Here is a 22,145-nt window from a genome sequence, read left to right as displayed (position 1 = left end):
CCATAGCCACCTTGTCCTTTTCAGTCATGTAAACAGCTTAGCAAGGTCTGGCATGCCCAAGGCTGGTGCTGATGTAATTGTACCGGGTTTGAGTTATATTACCACTGGGGCTTGTTGTTTTGCAAGCCCGGGGCGGGGCGGGGTTAGGGTGGGGGGGTGGGGGTGGGGGTTGTCTTCTGCCTAGACCTCAGGGAATTGTGGAGTCAACTCTCTCTCTCTCTCTCTCTCTCTCTCTCTCTCTCTCTCTCGACTGTTTAGCCCATCTGGTTTCCCTTCTGGGAGATGGTGCAACCTCCATTCATCTTGAGGGGTTACCGAGAGGGAGAGTAAATAGGTGGTAGAGCCCACTCAAAGAGTGGGTCTTTCGTGGGGGGAAAAGGCCACTTGTGCCCCCAGTTTAGACAGTAAGTCTCTTCCCAACAAAGGTACTAAGCATTCAGGGATGTATAAAAATTCATAAGTCACTTGGTGTCCCCTCATCTGACATTTTCGGGATAGGCTTGAGACACAAAGCCTGCATTTATTACCATCTGAGACCCAGTGGCCTCTGGATCTATTGGTGTATAAAGTCTATAGGCCTCGCACGGTCTTTAGTAGAACTCAGAGGGTGATTTGGTTTCCCTTTGAATCACTTTGGAGGGTTTTGCCACGTTCATAGGTTTTCCGGCCCCCTTCTTGAGGCCTTGTAAAATAGCCGCCCCATATCTCTCCAGGTGGCCCCTCCCTTCCTCTGTGTTACAGTCCAAGTTGGGCCTCTCATCCGGGCGGCTTGTTCTGCCCACCGCTGTGGGTTTACAGTACCCTCAGGTGCCATTTCTCCTAGCCATTTTCTAGCCTCAGTTAGGATCCTGTGTCTTTCTTCAGTGCTGAAACGGGAGACTAGTAGCTGGACTATGTCATCCCATGTAGTGCGGTAGGTTTGAAAAAAATAGTCTCCATTAGTCTAATCATACCGTGTGGCTCCCCTGAGTACGGTGGAGTGTGTCTGTGCCAGGTTAATATATCCATAGAGCAAAATGGTTGGTAATAATAAGCTACAGGAAGCTGGTGGTGGTGTCTGTTTGCGTCCTGGACCGGGGGCTGTTGTACCTCTGTGAGGGGCAGCTGCAGGGGGTGGTTTTAACCCCGTGTTCCTGAGCAGAACGCAGCCTCTGTCTAATTTCTGTGTTTCCTTCCCTCTTCTCGTCTGTACTCACCGGGACGGGCGGGTACAGCCTGGGAGGTCCGGCCGAGGCGGAATCCTGGGGCCGTTGACCAGAGGCTCCTACCACCCGGACCGGAGCCTGCCAAATGGTGGCGCTGCGATCTCCGGGGAAGCTGGCGGAGGAGCAGGGGCTGCAGCAGGAACTTCACCTGGCCCTGGGTAGGGCATTAAGACGTGTCCGGTCCTGGTGGAGCACTCGGCGGCGGGCGGGGCAGGTCATCCCCATCCAAATCCTATAGAATTTCTTTTTTATCACCAGTTAATTTTTGTGTCATTAATATTTTTCCCTTTCCCTTCTGGATACAGACCCTCATCCAAGGAGGAGGGTCTTGAGCTAACCCTAGCCATGAGTTAATATATGGATATTGATTCGGGTGTCCCGACTCTCCTGTGACTATTGCATAGACTGCTTCCACTATTTTTAAGTTCATGGTGTCCTCTGGTGGCCATCCTACTCCCATAGGGGCCATTCAACCTCACAGAGTATGTGGAGGTGGTTAGGTGTCACCTTCACCCCATCAGTTCAGTTCGGTTGCTCAGTCGTGTCCGACTCTTTGCAACCCCATGAATCACAGCACACCAGGCCTCCCTGTCCATCACCAACTCCCGGAGTTCACTCAGACTCACGTCCATCGAGTCAGTGATGCCATCCAGCCATCTCATCCTCTGTCGTCCCCTTCTCCTCCTGCCCCCAATCCCTCCAAGCATCAGAATCTTTTCCAATGAGTCAACTCTTTGCATGAGGCGGCCAAAGTACTGGAGTTTCAGCTTTAGCATCATTCCTTCCAAAGAAATCCCAGGGCTGATCTCCTTCACCCCATAGTCTCCTCCAAATCCCTTCTTTAAATGTTTAATCATGCACTCCAATACAGTTGCCTTAGATTCACTTCCCCCCATCTTGCTTACCCTCTCGGACCTTCTACTTTTCCTGTTCGTTCCGTCTACAAAGTTCTCGGTACCCTAAGTACTTCTGTTATTTCCACTCAATGAAACAATTAAATTGCCATTCCGCCTCCTTCCTGATTGGTGTGAGAAGAGCCTTACCTGCCAAATCCCAGAGGGAGATCTTCACCTGCTGGTCTGTGTGGCCAAACCAGAACACCACGTGGTCCAGGATTGTTTCTCCATTAACTTTTAAAGTCTATTCTGCCTTGGTGGGCTTGATTAGGTGCAGATGAAAACACAGATGGGTTAAATATCCCACATCCCAGGCTGTCTCCTGAAAAGCCAATTAGTACTCACTTATGTATCCCCCTCCTTCTAGCCTGACAATTCTGAGGAAGTCAAGAATTTCACAGCAGATGGGACACCTCCTCAGGGAGGGCAGAATATGAGCACACAAAGACCAAGTTTCTTCCCCCAAATCCCTCTCGCAATCGCCTATTAATAATTTACCTCAAGACGACGCAGACATCATCTCCTTTGTAACATTCATGGTCAGTGTGCTTCCCGTTCCCTCCCAGGGGGTTTGATCATGCCCCCTCTTCTACCCTGCTGAGTGGGAACCTCCTTACCTGAGTGCTCAACTTCCCTGTTGCCATCCACTACCCGCTAATGTGAAAGATCCAGGCTTCGAGGAACGGAATCTTTCCAGAAGGGCAAGGCACCTTCTCCCCTCTAGAAGATCCGAGCCGTGAGGCCTCGGAGTAGCCCCAAATGGGACTTGTCTCCTCAAAGTGAGGAGTTCCCCAGGTCAACTGCTTGGAGGGCAGCTATGCTTACCACTATACCACCAACACACTAAATGTTATAGCCAAACGCTCTGGGAAACAAACTCACTCAGGACACGTGGATTGTGGAATGCAGTTTACTACACTGGCGGGTCCTAGGCACGGTTTCCTCTTTAGCCAGGGACCCTGACTGACTTTGTGAAAACCTTATGTACCTTAAGTGCACGTGCTCAAGCCCACACCCCCAAATTCCTAAAAGAAGGGAAATCTTGGTATGGAATCTGGTGTCTACCAGTCTGGGAGGCCTATTGGCCATAGGTATGTGATCTCCATGGGTACCAGGCACATAGTCCAAAGTTCACTAGGAATGTAAGGTGGAGTTTCCTTCTTTTTCAAGATGGAGTCAGTTTGGCCTGTTCTTTTCCTCCTTCAACTCCAGTATTATTGCCCAAGAAATCCCATGGACAGAGGAGCCTGGTGGGCTACAGTCCATGGGGTCGCAAAGAGTCAGACACGACTGAAGCAACTTAGCACACAGCACAGGTTCAAAGACTGTGGGGACTTTTGTTTTGTTTTTGAGGGGACTTTTGGCATCACTTGCTTTTGAATTCTATTTTTAAAAATGATTTTATTTAAAATATGTCATGAATTTAAGACAAGTGTTTTGTTGTTGTTGTTATTCTCTCCACTGAGCTTCCAGGTTGCTCAAATTTATTGTAAATAGTACCTCTTGCTCAAAGAGATGTCCCCATCCCCCAGGACAGACTGGCACCTTGCAAACCTGACCCTTGATTCCTAGGTTAGGAGATGTGGGAACTCAGCCCCAGAGACCCTTCGGTACCCACTCTCCAAAAGCAGGACTCGGGGGAAAGAAAAACTAGGTAGAAACAGGATCAAGAAAGGGGTGGGCAGCCCCCTCCCTTCCTGTCCTTCCCTTGCCAGGAAGCAATTTTGCAATCCTGACCCCTCCCCTGCCACCGCCCCCCACCCCGCCCCCCACCTCTGCCTGGCTCAGGTCAGCCCCTATCAGGAATAGGATGTGGGTGGAGACTTCCCTACAGTTGCTGCTCCTGCCCTGAGCTTAGGCCGGTATAAGGCCACCTTGCCAGACCAAGGGAACCTGGATGAAAAAGAGAGAGGCCACCATGTCCTCTCAGAACCCAGAGCGAAAACAGAGGTAGGTCCCCACCCGACCCGTCCTGGGCAGAACGGACACCTATTCCAGGTCCAGACATTGGCCTGCAGGCTGGAGCAGACTGACACTCAGGCTGCTCCAAAGGACAGACTCACTCCCGTATGTCGACATAGAAAATGCATAATGTGAGAGTTGCAAGTTAGTTTTATTTAGGGCAAAATGAGGACGGCAACCTGGGAAACAGCACCTCAGATAGCTCTGAGAGACTGCTCCAAAGAGGCAGGGGTGGGAGGTCAGTATAGAGGGAGTACATGCAGTCAAGCCTATATATATATATATTTTTTTTTTTAATTTTTTCTGGTAGAAGCTTTCTGCTAGTCACAGGGAGCACTCATCACTAGGAAGGATTTTAGTGCTTTTCTAGATATAAGGAGATACAAGGACTGGGCTCATAAAACTAGCTCTCAAAATAAGTACCTGAAGACCTGTCCTGCCAGTCGCCCCCACCCACTGCCACCTCACCCTTCACCCCCAAGCACAGAGCGCCTCATTTCTGCTCTCCACCCTGAACTCCTTTCAGGGGGTGTTGAAAATCAGCAGCTGCAGCAGCACGAGATTTAATCCTTGTAGTGGTAGATGGTAGGTGTCAATTTGTAGTTGACACATACACACAGCACAGGAACCCCAAGTGGTCCATGGCTTGTAGCAACCAAGGGTGTTCAGGTGGTCTCTAGTGCTGCTGGGCTTGGGGCATCACTGTTGGAGGGCCCATGAGGAGCAGAAGCCCCAACTGTTTCCCAAGAGGAAACAGTTTTCTGCTTGGGAGAGTCAAGAAAGCTTTGTGGAAAGGAGGGGGCATTGGAGCTGACGGTTTGCAGGATGAATAAAAGTTTGTGGGCTCTGCCTTCAAAACACGGAACCAGGGAGATAAGAAATGACCCAGAAAACAAGTGAGAGCAGAAGAAATTAGCAAGTTAAATTGCAAATAATAGCGCATTGAGGTTGGACTGGCAATAGGAAAGGGTAGTATTTAAGGATCAGACTAAGAAACTCAGGCTTTTGTAGAATTATAATTCTTCCTGGAACAGGAGTTACTTCTGGCAGCTCTGGGGGGCGGGGGGAGCGAGGGTGGAACCTAATAGAGGAAGTGACTCCATTATTCCAGCCCAGCAAAGCAGTGGCAGGGTCCGGGTTGGTGAGAGTAGAGATGGTAAGAAGCAGGCAGATTCTGGGTGTATTTTTATCTTGCTGGGTATCTAATATCTTAGTTTTGACTTATTAAGCTCTTTTTTGTCATTGCCTGCAGCCTGGTGGGCTGGGACTCCCATCTTTCTAGAATCTTCCTATTGCTGCTATTTGTAGTCTCAGCCCAGGGGCTCACCCCAAATCCTGAAGCCTGTCTGGTGTTCTCCTCGGTCAATGGCAGCTCCATCTCCTGCCAGCCACCTGCCCAAATCCCCCACAGCCTCCCAGCTGACACCATCTTTCTGGCTGTGGAGTTCTTCAACCTGACTCAGCTGCCTGCCGACTTCCTCCAGGGCGTCCCTAACCTCCAGGAACTCCACCTTTCCAGCAACCGACTGGAGGACTTCTCCCCCAAGTTCCTGCTGCCCGTGCCCCAGCTAAAGGTGCTCGACCTGACCCGCAATTCCCTGACCGGGCTGTTCCCTGGCTTCTTCCGGGTCTCGGCTGCCCTCTGCACCCTGGTGCTGAAGGGAAACCAGCTGAAGTTTCTGGAAGCCTCATGGCTGCACGGCCTGAAAGCCCTACGACATCTAGACCTGTCTGAGAACCAGCTCCACTCTCTGCCCCCTGGGCTCCTGGAGAATTTCACCGACCTGCTCACCCTTGACCTTAGCAATAACCAGCTGCAGACATTGCCCCCTGACCTTCTGAGGGGCCCCTTGAACTTGGAACGGCTACATCTGGAGGGCAATAGACTGCAGGTGCTCGGAGAGGGCCTTCTGGCACCCCAGCCAAAACTGCGCTACCTCTTCCTGAATGACAACAGGCTGGCCTCGGTGGCAGCCGGCGCCTTCCGAGGTCTGCAGAAACTGGACATGCTGGACCTCTCCAACAACTTGCTGACCACGGTGCCCACAGGCCTCTGGACCTCCCTGGGGAAGGCTGCCAGGAACCTCAAGGATGGCTTTGACATCTCTAATAACCCCTGGATCTGTGACCAGAACCTGGCCGACCTCTATCGTTGGCTGGTAGCCAATGAAAACAAGATGTTCTTCCGGAATCACACACGCTGTGCCGGCCCTGAGGCCTTGAAGGGCCAGACGCTCCTGGCTGCGGCTGAGTCCCATTGAAGCCTGGGGCGGGGTCTGGGGCTGGGGTGGGGAGACAAGTCTTCATAGGCCAGTGCACCCCACTTAGCAAATACTCCCCCCTTCTAAGGGTGAGACTGGGCTTCCCATAGTTTCTGGAATCTGTTTCGTCCAGGCTTCCAGAAACACGCCTTGAACCTTCCTTCTTTATTGCCTTTGCTCATGCTGTATCCTCTTCCAGAAATTTCTTTCCCCCTGTCTCTCAGACCTCTTGGTCTCTGGCTCCTCCAGCCTGCCCTGGCCCCACACTGAAGTTGTGTCAATCTGGCTCTGTCTCCCCTCTTTGTGTGTGGTTTTCTGAGTGCAGGACCTCGGACTGGATTTCCTTTTATCCAGCATCACTCAGCTTGGAGTCAGACTGTATTGTTGTTGTTAAGCCCTGTCTGACTCTTTGCGATCCATGGGCCAGGCTTCTCTGTCTTCCACAATCTCCTGGAGTTTGCTCAAATTCATGTCTATTGAGTCAGTGATGCTATCTAATAACCAGATCATCCTCTGCTTCCGCCTTCTTCTCTTGCCCTCAATCTTTCCTAGTATCAGGGTCTTTTCCAAGGAGTTGGCTCTTTGCATCAGGTGGAGCTTCACTAATAAATAATTGTTGAACAGAAGTGGATGGTTTCATTGTGCTCCTTGCATCTCTCAAGTAAAATTTCTAGGTCTCCAGGATACAGAAGGAGGAAAGGAGAGGTATGCCATGAAATCCCAAATGGATAGCCATTGGGATTTGTTCTCCTCCTCCCCTCCCCATCCCTGGATTTAACTGGAAATAAAACCTTGACCATTGCCCAGGGTGTCATTTTACCAGTGGATTCCTGCCAGAGCTTGTGTCCTGGGGAAGGTTTAAATTAAACCTGATTGCTTCAGGGCTCCAAACAATTTTTCACGCTGGCCTGTGATAACCAGGGAAGGGTAGCTGCCCAGGGCAAGCGTGGGAAGGCTGGATGGGGCTGAACAAATGGGCAGGGGCCCAGGAGACTGTGTTTTCACAGCTCTGGAACCTCAGGGCCACCTGTCAACACAATGTTGTGTTTGGTGGGGCTCAAGGTCAGACTGGGGGGGTCCTTGGGATGTTTGGGGCATGCTCTTCTTTTGCATTTCCTTGGAAGGAGGGTCATGCCCACGTGGGTGGTCCTTCCAGGTGTGGGTTGTCATTCCAACTCTGGCAATGAACCCAAGGGTTCTGGAGTCTGGCAGAGCTGGGTTTGAATCAGATCCCCCAATCGCTGGGTGAGCCAAGGCAAGTGGTTTAAACATTTTTATTTTTTATTTTTTTGGCAGCGCTGTGCGGCTTACCAGGGATTGAACTCAGGCACTCTGCAGTGAGAGTGTGGAGTCTTAACCCCGGACTGCTAGGGAATTTCCTGATTTAAGCATTCTGATCCTCACTTTGCTCATCTGTAAAATGGGGATGGAAAGGAATGAGCCAATCTCTCTCCTGGCTTAGTTAAGTGGCAGATTTTTAAAAGCAAAAAGAAAGACCTTGAGGACTTGCCCAAGGTCACTGGGTGAAGAGTTTAGGGGACTGTGATGGCCCTCCACCGTCTCTGTAGCAACAGCAGTGAGGGCCAAGGAAAGTAGCTCAATTCTTGTGTAGCCAGCGTCCCCAAGTTGCTATGACAACTGCGGGGCGCTCTGGGAGCCCCTGGATAGAGCTGGGGGCCTGGAGGCCCGCCCAGGGCACGCCCCCTCATGGCCTCTCTCCATTGGTCAGTCCCCCGCGGCCCCGCCCCCAAGTCGCTATAAGGCGGGCGGGGCAGCCTGGGGGCGGAGACTGGAGTCCGAGTCTAGGGTCTGTGGCTGAACCTGGGGGCTGAAGCTGAACGCGCCCAGGTGAGTGCCGCGCGGGCGGCATCCAGGACGGCCCAGTAGATCCCCGGGGACCCCAGTGAGTGGGTGGACGGGCTAGCGTCCAGCGGCTTGGTAGGAGGTGGGGTGTGATAGGCCGCAGCAGGTGGCTGAGACCCTTGTCCCAGTTGGCAAAAGCTCAGGACCCTGTTGGGCGAGGACTAGGGCTCTGAGGATGCAGGGGTGGGGACAGGGGGAGAACTGCAGGCGGGGAGTCTTAGGTCGAACTCTCTCTCTGAGTCTACTTAGCTGAGTGACCTTGGGCCCAGCATGGATCTGTTGTGTGCCTCAGTTTCCCTATGTGTCAGACTGGACTGTGAGTTTACTGGTATTCTGTGGCTCCCACTCCACCTGCATCCCGGCGGGGGGCAGCTTGCACGATTCCATCCCTGGGCTGGGGGTAACAGAGATCTCCTTCACTTTGCAGAGGAGAAACCAGCCCACACAGGTGAAGGCATTTGCCCAAAGTCACACAACAGGTAATGGCAGGAAGGACTCAATCTTAGGTGTCTCTCCCCACAGAGTCCATGCTTTGAATCACTAACATGCCCCCATCCTGCCAGAGGTTTTCTGAAGTGAAAGTGTTAGTCGCTCAGTCGTGTCCAACTCTTTGCAACCCCATGGACTACAGCCCGCCAGGCTCCTCTGTCCATGGAATTCTCCAGGCAAGAATGCTGGAGTGGGTAGCCATTCCCTTCTCCAGGGGATCTTCCCAACCCAGCAGGTCTCCCGAATTGTGGGTAGATTCTCTACCATTTGAGTCACCTGGGAAGTACGCACCTACTGTGTGCATTCCCCCGTGCATGCATTGTCCCTGCCCAGGATGCTCTGAGGTAGGTATCATCATTTTCGCATCTTGTAGATGAGGAAGCTGAGACCCCAAGAGGAGATGAGACTTGCCTGGGTCACCGAGCCCAGCCGGACAGAACCCAGGGCCTGGGCGGGAGCTGGGAGGGCTGGCATGCAAGGGCCTGTCACTCTGTCCTGCCCCCCAGGGTGAACCTGTTTGCAGTAGGCATGTCAGAAGACGAGGCGGCTCAGGCCCCCGGACCCAGCTTGTGGGAGCAGGATCAGCAGGTGAGGGGCTGTGTCTCCCACGGAGCTCAGCTCAGGAGAGGGTAGGGGGACAGCCCCTCAGGGGACAGTTTCAGACTGGGTCACCCTCCTCGCTTTGAGCACCTTGCTCTGAGGGCATTTTGGACCATAGCTGGGGGAGGGCCATTCTACCCATTTCCCAGAGGGGCAAAGTGAGGCCCAGGGAAGAGAGTCTCTCCAGACACTCCCAGCCAGCTTACCTGGCCTCTGCTCAACTCTCTCCCTCTCTCTGCCTGTACCTCTCTGTTTCTGTGTCCACCATCATGGCACTCTCAACAAAACAATAACAACAATACTAGCATCAATCACAGCATACAGTCTGCATCATTCACTGCTCCAAGCGCTTCATGTACAATGAGTCCTTGAATCCCCTTCACAGCCCTAGAAGCCCCTTTCACAGATAAGGAGACTGAGGCACAGAGCAGTTCACATAGTTGCCCAAGTCCATACAGCTCGAAAGCGTTGGAACCAGAACTGAACTCAGATGGTCCAGTGGCTATGCCCTTTGTGTGTGTGTGTGTGTGTGTGTGCATGCGCGTGCGCGCACGCATGCACATATGTGTTCAGTTGTGTCCAACTTTTTGTGACACCATGGACTATAGCCTTCCAGGCTTCTGGAGCAGACCAGTTCCTTCAGAACTAGCCCTGCTGTGTGTCTGCTGTTGGGAACTAGAGCCCTAAACCCCTGCATGAGGGTCTCCATTGTCTGTAGGCAGCTGCACTCGATACACTTCCTCTCCCCCTCATCCTGGCCCAGAGAGGATGAGCGGGCTCTCCAGCTGGTGGCTGAGCCCCCCACCTCCACCTGGGACCCCTCTGATGCCACCCTTTCCTGCAGAGCGTGGTGCAGCGCGTGGCTGCCCTTCCCCTGATCAGGGCCACGTGCAGCGCAGTCTCTGAGGCTTACAGCGCCGCCAAGGACAGACACCCGCTGCTGGGCTCCGCCTGCCGCCTGGCTGAGCACTGCGTGTGTGACCTGACCACCCGAGCCCTGGACCATGCCCAGCCACTGCTCAGCCACCTGCAGCCCCAGCGTGAGTTCCCCGGCTAGCGTCCTGAGTCCTCTGCTTTTCCCACTGCCCTGCCCTCTCAGGCTCCACTACAAGGAGCCCCCTGAGTTGAATGTGCCTCTGCAGTCCTTTTATCTTTTTGCCCATGCCCCTCATCATGTGAGGTCTTAGTTCCCTGACCAGGGATCAGACTTGCACCCCCTGCAATGGAGGGATAGAGTCTTAACCACTGGACTTGCCCAGGGAAGTCCTGCAGCACAGTATTGCCTAAACTGTGTGCCTTTCGTCTGCCTGCCTGTCTGTCCCCACCCACCTGCGTCACCCTCTCTGGGTCGTTTTGCCTGCGCCATCTTCCCCTGTTTGTTTCCCATCTTCCCCTCTGTTCCCCTCTTATTTGTCCCTCTGTGGTTTGATCACCTGCCCACCTGCCCTTAGCTGTTTCTGTGTCTGCCCCTTTGGTTCCCATGTGTCTGTCTCACTGTCCTCCTCCCTTTGACTAGCCTGATGTGCCTTGGGTCCCTCTGCCTGTCCTGTCTCCCTCCCCTGTCTGCCCCTCTGTCCCGGCCCCCACCCATCCTGAGCCTGTAACCAGCTCAGGGGTCCAACCCAGGGGTGTGGTGGCGGGCAGAGAGACCCCTGGTCTTACATCTGACTGAGGAAAGGGATCACCTGAGGGTCCCAGCCCGGGGCCTCCCTCTCCCTTCTTCTCAGCTGGTTTGTGTGATCTTGAACCTACTTGCTGAGGTGTCTGAGCTGGACATGGGTGAGGAGTCACTTTGGTGCTGGCAGCACTGATGGGAGAGCAGAAGCGGGAAGGGCAGAGAGGCAGGGTCCCGCCTGGTGGCCCACCCACAGCCTCAGGGCCCCCAGCCCCTTGCAGGGGACCAGCCAGGTGACCTCTCCCTATTTCTTTCCCCCTGTGTGTGTGTCTCTCTCTTTTTTCCTGTCTCTCCCTCCAGCATCCCCTCCCTCCATGACTCTCTGTGTGTCCCTAGTTCCCTTGACATCTTCCGGATTCTCACTCCCTGCCTCTCTGTCTCCAGTGGCCACAGTGAATGATCTTGCCTGCAGGGGCCTGGACAAGCTGGAAGAGAAACTGCCCTTTCTCCAGCAACCTTCGGAGACGGTAACCCCCCCCAGCACTGCCAGATCATGTGGGAACCTATGTGGGGGCGGTGGAGGTGGGAGTGAGAAATGCAGCCTCCTCCCAGACCCGACTTCGATACCTGGGCCAGGACCCAGTCAAGCTTCAGTCAATTTGAGACACCACCAGCCAGATGAAAATTAGATGTCAATTAGAGACCCATGTTTACTGAGCACTTAATATGTGCCAGCTGGTGCTAAGCCTCCCTTCAATAACCCCATGAGGGACAGACCTGATTTTCTCCCATTTTATAAAAGGGGTGGGACTTCCCTGGTGGCCCAGTGGTTAAGACTTCTCCTTCCAATGCAGGGGGTGTGGGTTCGATCCTGGATTGGGGACCTGAGATCCTACATGCCTCCTGACCAAAAAAGCAAACCATAAACAGAAGCAGTACTATATAACACATTCAATAAAGACTTTAAAAATGGTCCACATTAAAAAAAAAAGAAAAGAAAAATCTTAAAGGGGGGGGGAAATAGTGGCCCAGAGCCAGGCAAGGGCCAGGGGTCCTTGCCTCACAGCCCGCTGGAGCTGGGGGCAAGGGAAGGGAGACCAAGGCTGACAGCACTTGGAGCTCGGCCCCTCCTGCCAGGTGGTGACCTCGGCCAAGGGTGTGGTGGCCAGCGGCGTGACAGGCATGGTGGGCCTGGCCCGGCAGGGCCGCCGCTGGAGTGTGGAGCTGAAGCGATCTGTGAGCCATGCCATGGATGTCGTGCTGGAAAAGTCAGAGGAGCTGGTGGACCACTTCCTGCCCATGACTGAGGAGGAGCTCGGTAAGGCCAGCAGCCTCCCCATTCGCCCCTGAATCCTCCTGCCCAGGGCCCACCTCTAGAGGCTACAGATCAGAGAGGTCCCAGACTCACCCAAGGCCACACAGCACATCAGCAGGGAACACAGGGTTCCAGTCCACTTCCATGGCTCCTGGCCCACATCCTAGTAGAAATCTGACTGCCCAGACCCTCAAGAGTGTACTGGACTTGCAGACTGGAGGGCCACAGTCTCAAACTGGTGACCCTCCAGACCGTGGCGCTCCATATTGCAGTATTTGCCCTGTGCAGTGCCTTTAAAATGGTTTAATTCATCACATTCATTTAAAAATCAGGTTTCTAGGGACTTCCCCTGGTGGTCCAGTGGTTAAGAATCTGCCTTGCAATGCAGGGGACGCAGGTTTGATCCCTGGTCAGGGACTAAGATCCCACACGCCTCAGGGCAACTGAGCCCACATGATGCAACTAAGACCCAAGGCAGCCAAATAAATAAATGTACATAAAAATTAAAATCATATTTTGGGGATTTCCCCAGTGGTCCAGTGGTTAAGACTCTGCCTTCCAATGCAGGGGGCTCGGATTCGATCCCTGGTCAGGGAGATGAGATCCCACATGCTGTATGCTATGACAAAAAATAAAAATCAGATTTTTGCCCTACAAAACCTGATTTCTGGTATGCCTTGGGGGGGGGGGCGGGGAAAACTTGGGTTGAATAGCGTCCTCCCCTTTACATGGTTTCCTTAAACCCCACCATTCTTCAAGATTCTACATCTTGTCTTCTGGCCCTGGACACAATCTGACTTCTCAGGCCTGCTTCATAGCGCTAGAGGTACATGGAGCTGTGCTCCCTCCTTGGCAGAAAGGCTGTGAAGCGTTATTTTTAAAGTTTACTTTATTTTTTGGCCATGGGGTGCAGCATACGGGATCCTAGTTCCCCAATAGGGATTGAACGTCCCTGCAATAGAAGCGCGGGATCTTAACCACTGAACCACCGAGGAAGTCCCTTTGAGGCATTTTTGAAGCACCTATTGTGTGCCACGCACTCGTAATCAATTCTTTAATGTTATTAGCTCCATTTACAGATGAGGAAAACCGAGGTAAAGAGACGTGGTATTCGAGTAGACTAGTTCTGGTTGCCTCTGTTCGAATCCCAGGTCAGCCTCTTATACTCTGTGGGACTTCACCTCTCTGTACCTTGGTTTTCCTCGTCTGTAAATAGAACTACTAATCTTGTCTACATCGTAGGGTTTGGGGATGGTCAAATGAGTTGATATTGTAGAAGGGAACTATAAATTTGGGAGTACCCACCCCCACCCCCGTGTCCTGGCCTGCTAATCCACCCAGGAGCAGAGGGCGTGGCCACCGTGACTCCCTTCCCTCTTCTGTCCTCCAGCGGCGCTGGCGGCGGAGGCTGAGGGCCCGGAAGTGGGCTCGGTGGAAGAGCAGCGGAAACATCAGGGTTACTTCGTGCGCCTGGGTTCCCTGTCCACGCGGCTCCGCCACCTGGCCTATGAGCACTCTCTGGGGAAACTTAGGCAGAAGAAACACCATGCCCAGGACATGCTGGCCCAGCTGCAGGAGACCCTGGAGCTGGTGAGAGCTCTCTTCCCCACCCTGTGATGCAGGCCAGCACGCGTGGACTGAGTGCCAGCCGAGTCTTGTGCTAGTCTGAAGGTGGAGGTGGAAGCGTGTATGTGCAGGGCTGGGGCAGAGGAGGGACCCGGGGCTGGAGGCAGTCGGTGGGGCTCAAGGCTCAGCCTGGAGAGGCTTGGAGGGGCTTTGTGGAGGAGGGGAAGTAGGACCTGGAATTTACAGGTGGTTAAGGTAGACCATTACTTTGCCAACAAAGGTCCGTCTAGTCAAGGCTATGGTTTTTCCAGTGGTCATGTATGGATATGAGTTGGACTGTGAAGAAAGCTGAGCGCCAAAGAATTGATGCTTTTGAACTGTGGTGTTGGAGAAGACTCTTGAGAGTCCCTTGGACTGCAAGGAGATCCAACCAGTCCATTCTAAAGGAGATCAGCCCTGGGATTTCTTTGGAAGGAATGATGCTAAAGCTGAAACTCCAGTACTTTGGCCACCTCATATGAAGAGTTGACTCATTGGAAAAGACTCTGATGCTGCGAGGGATTGGGGGCAGGAGGAGAAGGGGACGACAGAGGATGAGATGGCTGGATGGCATCACCGACTTGATGGACGTGAGTCTGAGTGAATTCCGGGAGTTGGTGATGGACAGGGAGGCCTGGTGTGCTGTGATTCATGGGGTCGCAAAGAGTCGGACACGACTGAGCGACTGAACTGAACTGAACTGAAGGTAGGCGAAGGGCTTCCCAGCTGCTGCTGGTGATAAAGAACCCACCTGCCAATGCAGGATATGTAAGAGATTTTAGTTCGATCCCTGGGTTGGGAAGATTCCCCTAGTGAAGGGAATGGCTACCCACCCTAGTTTTCTTGCCTGGAGAATTCCACGGACAGAGTACAGAGGAGCCTGGCAGGCTACAGTCCTCGGCGATGCGAAGAGTCAGATACAACTTTCATTTTTACTTTTCAGGGTAGATGGGAAAAGTGATGAAGGTACCTCAGGTTCTCTCATCACCAACCCCAGTCTTCCCCAGAATTTAGGTTCAAGTTCATAACCCAGCTTCTCCCCTCATTGTGCATCCTTCCCTCTCCAGAGGAACATGTTCTCTGGGCTTGATAGGTTCAGATGCCCCCAACCTGCTCCTCCTGCATCCTTCTCCTCATCTCAATTGATGGCAACCCTGTCCTAACAAGGGCTCAAGCCAAAACCTGGGAATCACCCTCAACTCCCCTCTTCTCCACCTCCTCTCCCACATCCGACACATCAGCCAGTACTGTTAACTCTGCCTTCAAAGTCTACCCTAAACCCGCGCACATCCTCCCCTTCTTCCACCTGGGCGCAGCCCCGGTGATGACTCACCTGGTCTCGGTTTCCCATCCTGGATCCCACAGTCTGTCCTTCCTGAAGTAGCCACCAGAGGGCACCTGTGAGCACCAGAGTCGGCCAGTTTCGTTGCACATAATGTCCTCAACAATGGACTGGGAAAGACTAGAGATCTCTTCAAGAAAATTAGAGATACCAAGGGGGAATTTCATGCAAAGATGGACACAATAAAGGAAAGAAATGGTATGGACCTAACAGAATTAGAAGGTATTAAGAAGAGGTGGCAAGAATACACAAAAGAACTATACAAAAAAGATCTTCATGATGCAGATAACCACCATGGTGTGATCACTCACCCAGAGCCAAACATCCTGGAATGTGAAGTCAAGTGGGTCTTAGGAAGCATCACTACAAACAAAGCTAGTGGAGGTGATGGAATTCCAGCTGAGCTATTTCACATCCTAAAAGATGATGCTATGAAAGTGTTGCACTCAATATGCCAGCAAATTTGGAAAACTCATCAGTGGCCACAGGACTGGAAAAGGTCAGTTTTCATTCCAATCCCAAAGAAAGGCAATGCCAAAGAATGTTCAAACTACTGCACAATTGCACTCATCTCACATGCTAGCAAAGGAATGCTGAAAATTCTTCAAGCTAGGCTTCAACAGTACGTGAACAGAGAACTTCCAGATGGTCAAGCTGGATTTAGAAAAGTCAGAGGAACCAGAGATCAAATTGCCAACATCTGTTGGGTCATAGAAAAAGCAAGAGAATTCCAGAAAAACATCTGCTTTATTGACTACGCTAAAGCCTTTGACTGTATGGATCACAACAAACTGGAAAATTCTTCAGGAGATGGGACTACCAGACCACCTTACCTGCCTCCCTGAGAAATCTGTATGCAGGTCAAGAAACAACAGTTAGAACTGGACATGGAACAATGGACTCATTCAAAATTGGGAAAGGAGTACGTCAAGGCTGTATATTGTTACCCTGCTTACTTATATGCAGAGTGAAGTGAAAATGAAAGTCACTCAGTCGTGTCCAACTCTTTGTGACCCCATGGACTATACAGTCCATGGAATTCTCCAGGCCAGCATACTGGAGTAGGTGGCTGTTCCTTTCTCCAGGGGATCTTCCCAACCCAGGGATTGAACCCAGGTCTCCCATTTTGTAGGCAGATTCTTTACCGGATGAGCCATTGGGGAAGCCCCAGAATACTAGAGTGGGTAGCCTATCTCTTCTCCAGTGGATCTTCCCAACCCAGGAATCAAACTGGGGTCTCCTGCATTGCAGGTGGATTCTTTACCAACTGAGCTATTAGGGAAGCCCCTAGTAGCGAGTACATCATGCAAAATGTGGGCTGGATGAAGCACAAGCTGGAATCAAGATTGCTGGGAGAAATATCAATAATCTCAGATATGCAGGTGACACCACCCTTATGGCAGAAAACAAAGAGGAACTACAGAGCCTCTTGATGAAAGTGAAAGAGGAGTGAAAAAGCTGGCTTAAAATTCAGCATTCAAAAAACCAAGATCATGGAAGCCAGTCCCATCACTTCATGGCAAATAGATGGGGGAAACAATGGAAATAGTGACAGACTTTATTTTCTTGGATTCCAAAATCATGGCAGATGGTGACTGCAGCCATGAAATTAAAATATGCTTGCTCCATGGAAGAAAAGCTATGACCAACCTAGACAGCATATTAAAAAGCAAAGACATTACTTTGCCAACAAAGGTCCATATAGTTAAAGCTATGGTTTTTCCAATAGTTATGTATATATATGAGACCTGGGCCATAAAGAATGCTCAGTGACGAAGAATTGATGCTTTTGAACTGTGGTGTTGGAGAAAACTCTTGGAGAGTCCCTGGACAGCAAGGAGATCAAACCAGTTAATCCTAAAGGAAATCAGTCCTGAATATTCATTGGAAAGTCTGATGCTGAACCTGAAGCTCCAATACTTGGGCCACCTGATGTGAAGAACTGACTCATTGGAAAAAACCCTGATGTTGGGAGAGATTGAAGGCGGGAGGAGAAGGGAATGACAAAAGATGAGGTGGTTGGATGGCATCACTCACTTGATGGACTTAAGTTTGACCAAGCTCCAGGAGTTGGTGATGGATAGGGAAGCCTGGTATGGGGCAGTCCATGGGGTTGCAAAGAGTCAGACACGACTGAGTTATTGAACTGACTGAATGTCCTCAAGGTTCAGCCCTGTTTTAGCCTGTCAGCACTTCCTTCCTCTTTAAGGTGACATAATACATTCATCCCTTGGAATCTGTGAGAGATTTGTTCTGGGACCACCCCCCACGGATACCAAAATCCACAAAGGCTGAAATCACTTCTGTAAAATGGCCTAGTGTGGTTTGCCCTCTGTATCCCCTGGGTCTGCATCTGTGGGTTCAAGCAACCCCAAATCGTGGTTCCATCCACAGATGGAGGACCCACAAATATGGAGGTAGACTGTGTTCTGTTGTATGGATGGATCACAGTTTATTGCTATTAATCATCTCATACCTGCCCTGTCCTGTGAACTAAAGGCACAGTGCCCCCCCCCCCAACCAGGACATTCACAGGGGGACAAGGGTCATGACAGGAGAGCATGCTGGATGCTGTGAGACCCAGAGGAGGGGTCCAACAAGGCTTGGGGGGCGGCAGGGCTTCTTGGAGGAGGCAACATTTACAATGAACTGGAGTGAACCTGGCGGGGAGGTGGGTGGCGGGGAGCGTGTACATGAGACACCAGCCTGGGCAGAGGGCCGGCAGTGAGTCTGAGCTTCAAAACTTTCAGGTCACAGGTTTTGGCTAAGGTCAGGGAAGAGAATAGATGGATCAGCCAAGCTGGATCAGCAGGCCATGAAGATTTGCATCCAGTGCTTTTTGAGGCCAGATCCAGACTGGGGCCCTGGTTCCCCCAACTCTCCAGCCCCTCCAGCTCTGACTATCATGGTCCTGGTTCGCACAGATCCACCGCATGCAGTGCGGGGTGACCCCCATCACCCCCGCCCGCCCCGGGAAGGTGCACGAGCTGTGGGAGGACTGGAGCCAGCGCCCCCTAGAGAACGGCCGGAGGCGTCACAGCCAGGTAGGAGGTGTGGGGGATGGGTGGGGGATGGGAGGAGGAGGGGAGGGAAGAGTGGGCTCTGGGTAGGTCCAGGGCTGCCAGGCTCCAACCAAGTGCTGAGGTCAGCTGGCAGCTGGTTGGAGTGTCTGCGGGGAAACTGAGGCAGACGGGGGTCCCGGCAGGGGTCCATCCGGGACACTGAGGCCCCGCCCCTCCGCTCACCACCCATCCCCTCCCGCGCCCCCCGCAGGCGGAGCTGGAGACCCTGGTACTGTCCCGCGGTCTGATGGAGGAGCTGCAGAGTACCGTGGATGCGCTGGAGACCAGCGTGCGGGGCCTGCCCCCCAGTGCCCAGGAGAAGGTGGCCGAAGTGCGGCGCAGCGTGGACGCCCTGCAGGCCGCCTTTGCCGACGCTCGCCGCTTCGGAGACGTGCCAGCGGCCGTGTTGGCAGAGGGCCAGGGCAGCATGGCCCGGGCCCACGCGTGCGTGGACGAGCTGCTGGAGCTAGTGGTGCAGGCTGTGCCCCTGCCCTGGCTGGTGGGGCCCTTCGCACCCATCCTCGTGGAGCGGCCCGAACCCCCGCCTGACCTGGAGGCCCTGGTGGACGAGGTCGTCGGGGGGCCTGACCCCCGCTGGGCGCACCTGGACTGGCCGGCCCAGCAGAGAGCCTGGCAGGCCCAGCACGGGGAGGGAACAGTCCTCTCGGGGAACATTCCCGAGGAGGAACCTGAGCCCCCCAGCCGCCCCAAGCACACTCTGATGCCTGAGCTGGACTTTTGACCCGATGGGACCGCGTAGGCAGCTGGAGGCCCTCCTGCACCCCGAGATCCCTGCTGTCCCCTAGCGGCTATGCGTCAGCACTACTAGCCGAAGCCTTGGTCTTGGCTATTGCGTTGAGTTGGGGACCGAGCTCTGATGTCAGATCGCCCCCAGTCTTTCCCATATGAGGACTTGAATGTAACTAGCCCCAAGCTGGTTTCACTGGCTGTGGTTCCCATTGCTCCACTCTAAGAAGCTGATCAAAACTCCCCAGAGGATCACATGTTTTGCCCATGTGATAGAAGCATCTAGAGGCACATGCTTCTGTCTGGAGCTTTGAAAAGTGAGTGTCCTTTTCCTCCCCCAGCTTTTCTATCTCGGACTGAGGGGTCCTCAGCTGGACTTGCTGCCCCCACTTGCTTAGCCATTTGGCATTTACTCTCCAGAATAAAGACTATTGGTGTTGTCCAGAGGCCAGTGTTGCCTGCTTGCTGTTGTCCAGAGACCAGTGCCCTCTGTTCCAGCTGAGGTGGGTCTCAGTGGTGGGGTGCTGGGGGCTTCGGAGGTGTGCAACCATATGGCACGAGCCGGGGTTCGAGACTTGAATGATGCCACCCTGATGAGCTAGACCTCCTCCTGTCTGGAGTTCCACTGTGTGTGCCCCACCCACCTGGGTGAAGCATTCAGATGTCGTTTCCTGGAATGGAAGTCATTGACACTTTAGTATAAATGAATGTTTGGGAAACTGCAAGGAGCAGGATCAAGAGGAGGAGGGATCAGAGGAAGCAGCCGCTCCTATGCCCATCTCCCTGTGGCTTCTCTGGCTGCACCGGTCAGGATGGGGGAGACAGAGGCAGGGCAAGGGCCACAGGCTAGTCTCGTGGGGGCCCTCCTGTCCTCTGACCGCATTCTTGGCTGGCCCTGAGGTCCCCCCTGAGGCCACTCAGGGTGTTGGGAAACCGCAGTCTGATGTGGTAAGGTCAGGGTGGCCCCTGGCTTCCCTGGGATCTGGCCCAGGGGTGACTGTGGGAGTCCCAGCCGCTTTGCACCAGCTAGATTCACCTCCCTGCCACTCCTCAGGAACATCCCTGTTGCCCTCAGACCAACTATCCTCACTCCTCACCCTGGCATTTGAGGACTTCCAGTTTCATCCTTGGGATGACTCAGACACTGCTGTGGTCCCAAGGAGCTGTGCACATCTCCCCACCTCAGGGCCTTTGTTCAGGCTGTGCCTGGAACACCTTCCCACCCTCCCGTCTTTCTCTTGGCTACATCTCATCCATCCTCAAGCCCAGCCCCAGTGCCACCTCCTCCAGGAAGTCTTCCCTGACTCTACTCCTGTGGGATATCTCCAACCCTCTATAGCCTACCTTCTTGGAGCTCCAAGTCCTTTCTATCTGGATATAAACCACAGGCAGCCTTGGCTTCTCTTTCCCTGAGAGGCTGGGGGCTCCTGGAGGGCCAAGCTCGGTGAGAATGAGCAGAATGACACATGGAAAGGGCGTGTGGCAGAGGCTTGGCTGTGGGGCATCAGTTTGACTAGAACTGAGGGGAGAGAAAGAGCCTGAGGTAAGTCCTGGAATCTGGGGGAAGGGCACAGTAGTGAAGACCCTGGGGCTGAGTCCCTGCCTTGCCTACAAATGGATGGGTCAGCAAGTGAGCCTCTCTGAACCTCAGTTTTCTCCTCTGTGAAATGGGTATGAAAATAGGAGTAAGGCAGCAGTGCTTATGCCTGTGCAAAGGCCCTGGGGCAGGACAGTGCCTGGTGTCCCGAAGGAGCAGTGAGGAGGCCTGTGTGGAGCAGAGTGAGGAGGGGGAGAGAGAGGGAGGAGGGGAGGACAGGGAGGGGATGGGGCAGGAGTTGTGCAGTCTTGTGGGTGGTGGGTAGACTTGGGTTTTTACCCCCCAGGGAGGTGGGGAGGAGGGCTGTGGGCAGAGGAGGGACGGGACCTGACTCAGTGTTTATGATCATTTTTGTTATTTTTGCTGGGTTGCTCCCCGTTTGCTGCATTGCAGCAGTCCTGTGGGGAGGGGGAGGGGCTCACCCTGGTTTCCCACCCCCACTTCCCTGCCACCTTTGGGAAGCATTGGCTGGAGAGAGTTTGGGAGATGCCCTTGTTTTGCTCCCCAGCTGTTTGGCAAACACAGTGATGGCTCCAAGGAAACAACCCAGTGGTCATCAGGCCACCACTGGGTCTGTCTCCCCACCCCCACCAGCACACAGCTGGGATCCCTGTCCCAGGGGCAGACAGGGGCGTTCAAAGGGGGCTTGGCCATCATTTCTCTGCTTGCCTACCCACCCACCTGCTTCACAGACAACCAACCTGAAGGTCTAGGTTCAAATCTTGTCTTTGCCACTTTCCAGCTCTATAGCCTCAGGCACAGGATGCCTTTTCCAGAAGCCACCCTGGGTTGACCCAAGCCCACCAGGCCCAGATCTCACTCTTGGGGTACCCCTCAGTTCAGTTGGTGCCCTGTCTGGGTCTGTATTTAGGCCCTTTCTCAAGGGAAGTCCTTTCTGGAGAGTGACACATCCCCTCCCTGCCCCAGACAGACCCTGCTCCTCTCTTTCTCCCTGGACAATGCTAAGCTGATGTCTGTTGAACACCTGCTATGTACCAGACTCTGGGATCAACAGGTTACATGCATGACCTCATTTCATGCTCACAACCACCCTCTGAGTTGGCCCATTTAGCCAAACATTCCTTAAGTGCCACCTGTGTGCTGGGTGCCATCCTGTTGCAGGGAACAAAAGACACCCCTGATGGATGTGAGGGTGGAAGCCATGGGGGTGTCTGGGGAATATGCTCCAGGCAGAAGGAATAATAATAGCAGGTGCAAAGGTCCTGGAGCAGGACCAGGCCTAGCAATCTGGAGGAACAGAGAGGAGCCCTGGGTCGTTGAAGTGTGATGAGGGAGGGGGAAAGAGGGAGGAAGCAAGACCCTGTGGGCCATGGTGAGGTGTCTGGAGGGGCAGCTGAAGCACACAGACGGTAACTGGCCAAGGCAAGGTGGCCCCGCAAAGCAACTGGAACACACCCATCACCCAGGTGGACACCAGAGGCTGAGAGGGTAAGCAGGCTGTGCCTTGAGGGTATGGGACGACCCGTGAATCACTCAGCCTGGTGGGGGCAGGTGCTGTGGGCAGAGGCTGCCGGGCTCTGAGAGCAGGGGAAAGGTGCTGGGCACTGGGCCCACGCTGGGCCGGT

General features: G+C 53.5%; 2 protein-coding genes across 3 annotated transcripts; both read left to right on the top strand.

Annotated features, from left to right (window-relative positions):
• Positions 1–3,921: 3,921 nt before the first annotated feature.
• On the top strand, positions 3,922–6,645 carry LRG1 (leucine rich alpha-2-glycoprotein 1). The gene is made up of 2 exons (XM_027547313.1): positions 3,922–4,051; positions 5,316–6,645. Exons 1-2 carry the CDS (start codon positions 3,999–4,001, stop codon positions 6,322–6,324), a joined length of 1,062 nt encoding a protein of 353 aa, XP_027403114.1. The 5' UTR covers positions 3,922–3,998; the 3' UTR covers positions 6,325–6,645.
• Positions 6,646–8,077: 1,432 nt separating this feature from the next.
• On the top strand, positions 8,078–19,409 carry PLIN5 (perilipin 5). Of its 2 annotated transcripts, XM_027547311.1 has the most exons (9): positions 8,080–8,172; positions 8,615–8,666; positions 9,183–9,264; positions 10,121–10,316; positions 11,336–11,418; positions 12,029–12,209; positions 13,597–13,796; positions 18,078–18,197; positions 18,427–19,409. In XM_027547311.1, exons 3-9 carry the CDS (start codon positions 9,205–9,207, stop codon positions 18,955–18,957), a joined length of 1,371 nt encoding a protein of 456 aa, XP_027403112.1. In that variant the 5' UTR covers positions 8,080–8,172; positions 8,615–8,666; positions 9,183–9,204; the 3' UTR covers positions 18,958–19,409. The 2 variants fall into 2 exon arrangements, with proteins under 2 accessions (XP_027403113.1, XP_027403112.1); XM_027547312.1 differs by lacking the exon at positions 8,615–8,666 and having other exon boundaries at positions 8,078–8,172.
• Positions 19,410–22,145: the final 2,736 nt, after the last annotated feature.

This window comes from Bos indicus x Bos taurus, chromosome 7 (assembly GCF_003369695.1).
Source record: "Bos indicus x Bos taurus breed Angus x Brahman F1 hybrid chromosome 7, Bos_hybrid_MaternalHap_v2.0, whole genome shotgun sequence".
NCBI classification, from domain to species: domain Eukaryota; kingdom Metazoa; phylum Chordata; class Mammalia; order Artiodactyla; family Bovidae; genus Bos; species Bos indicus x Bos taurus.
Note: the sequence above shows the minus strand (reverse complement) of the source record. Positions and strands in the feature narration are given on the sequence as shown.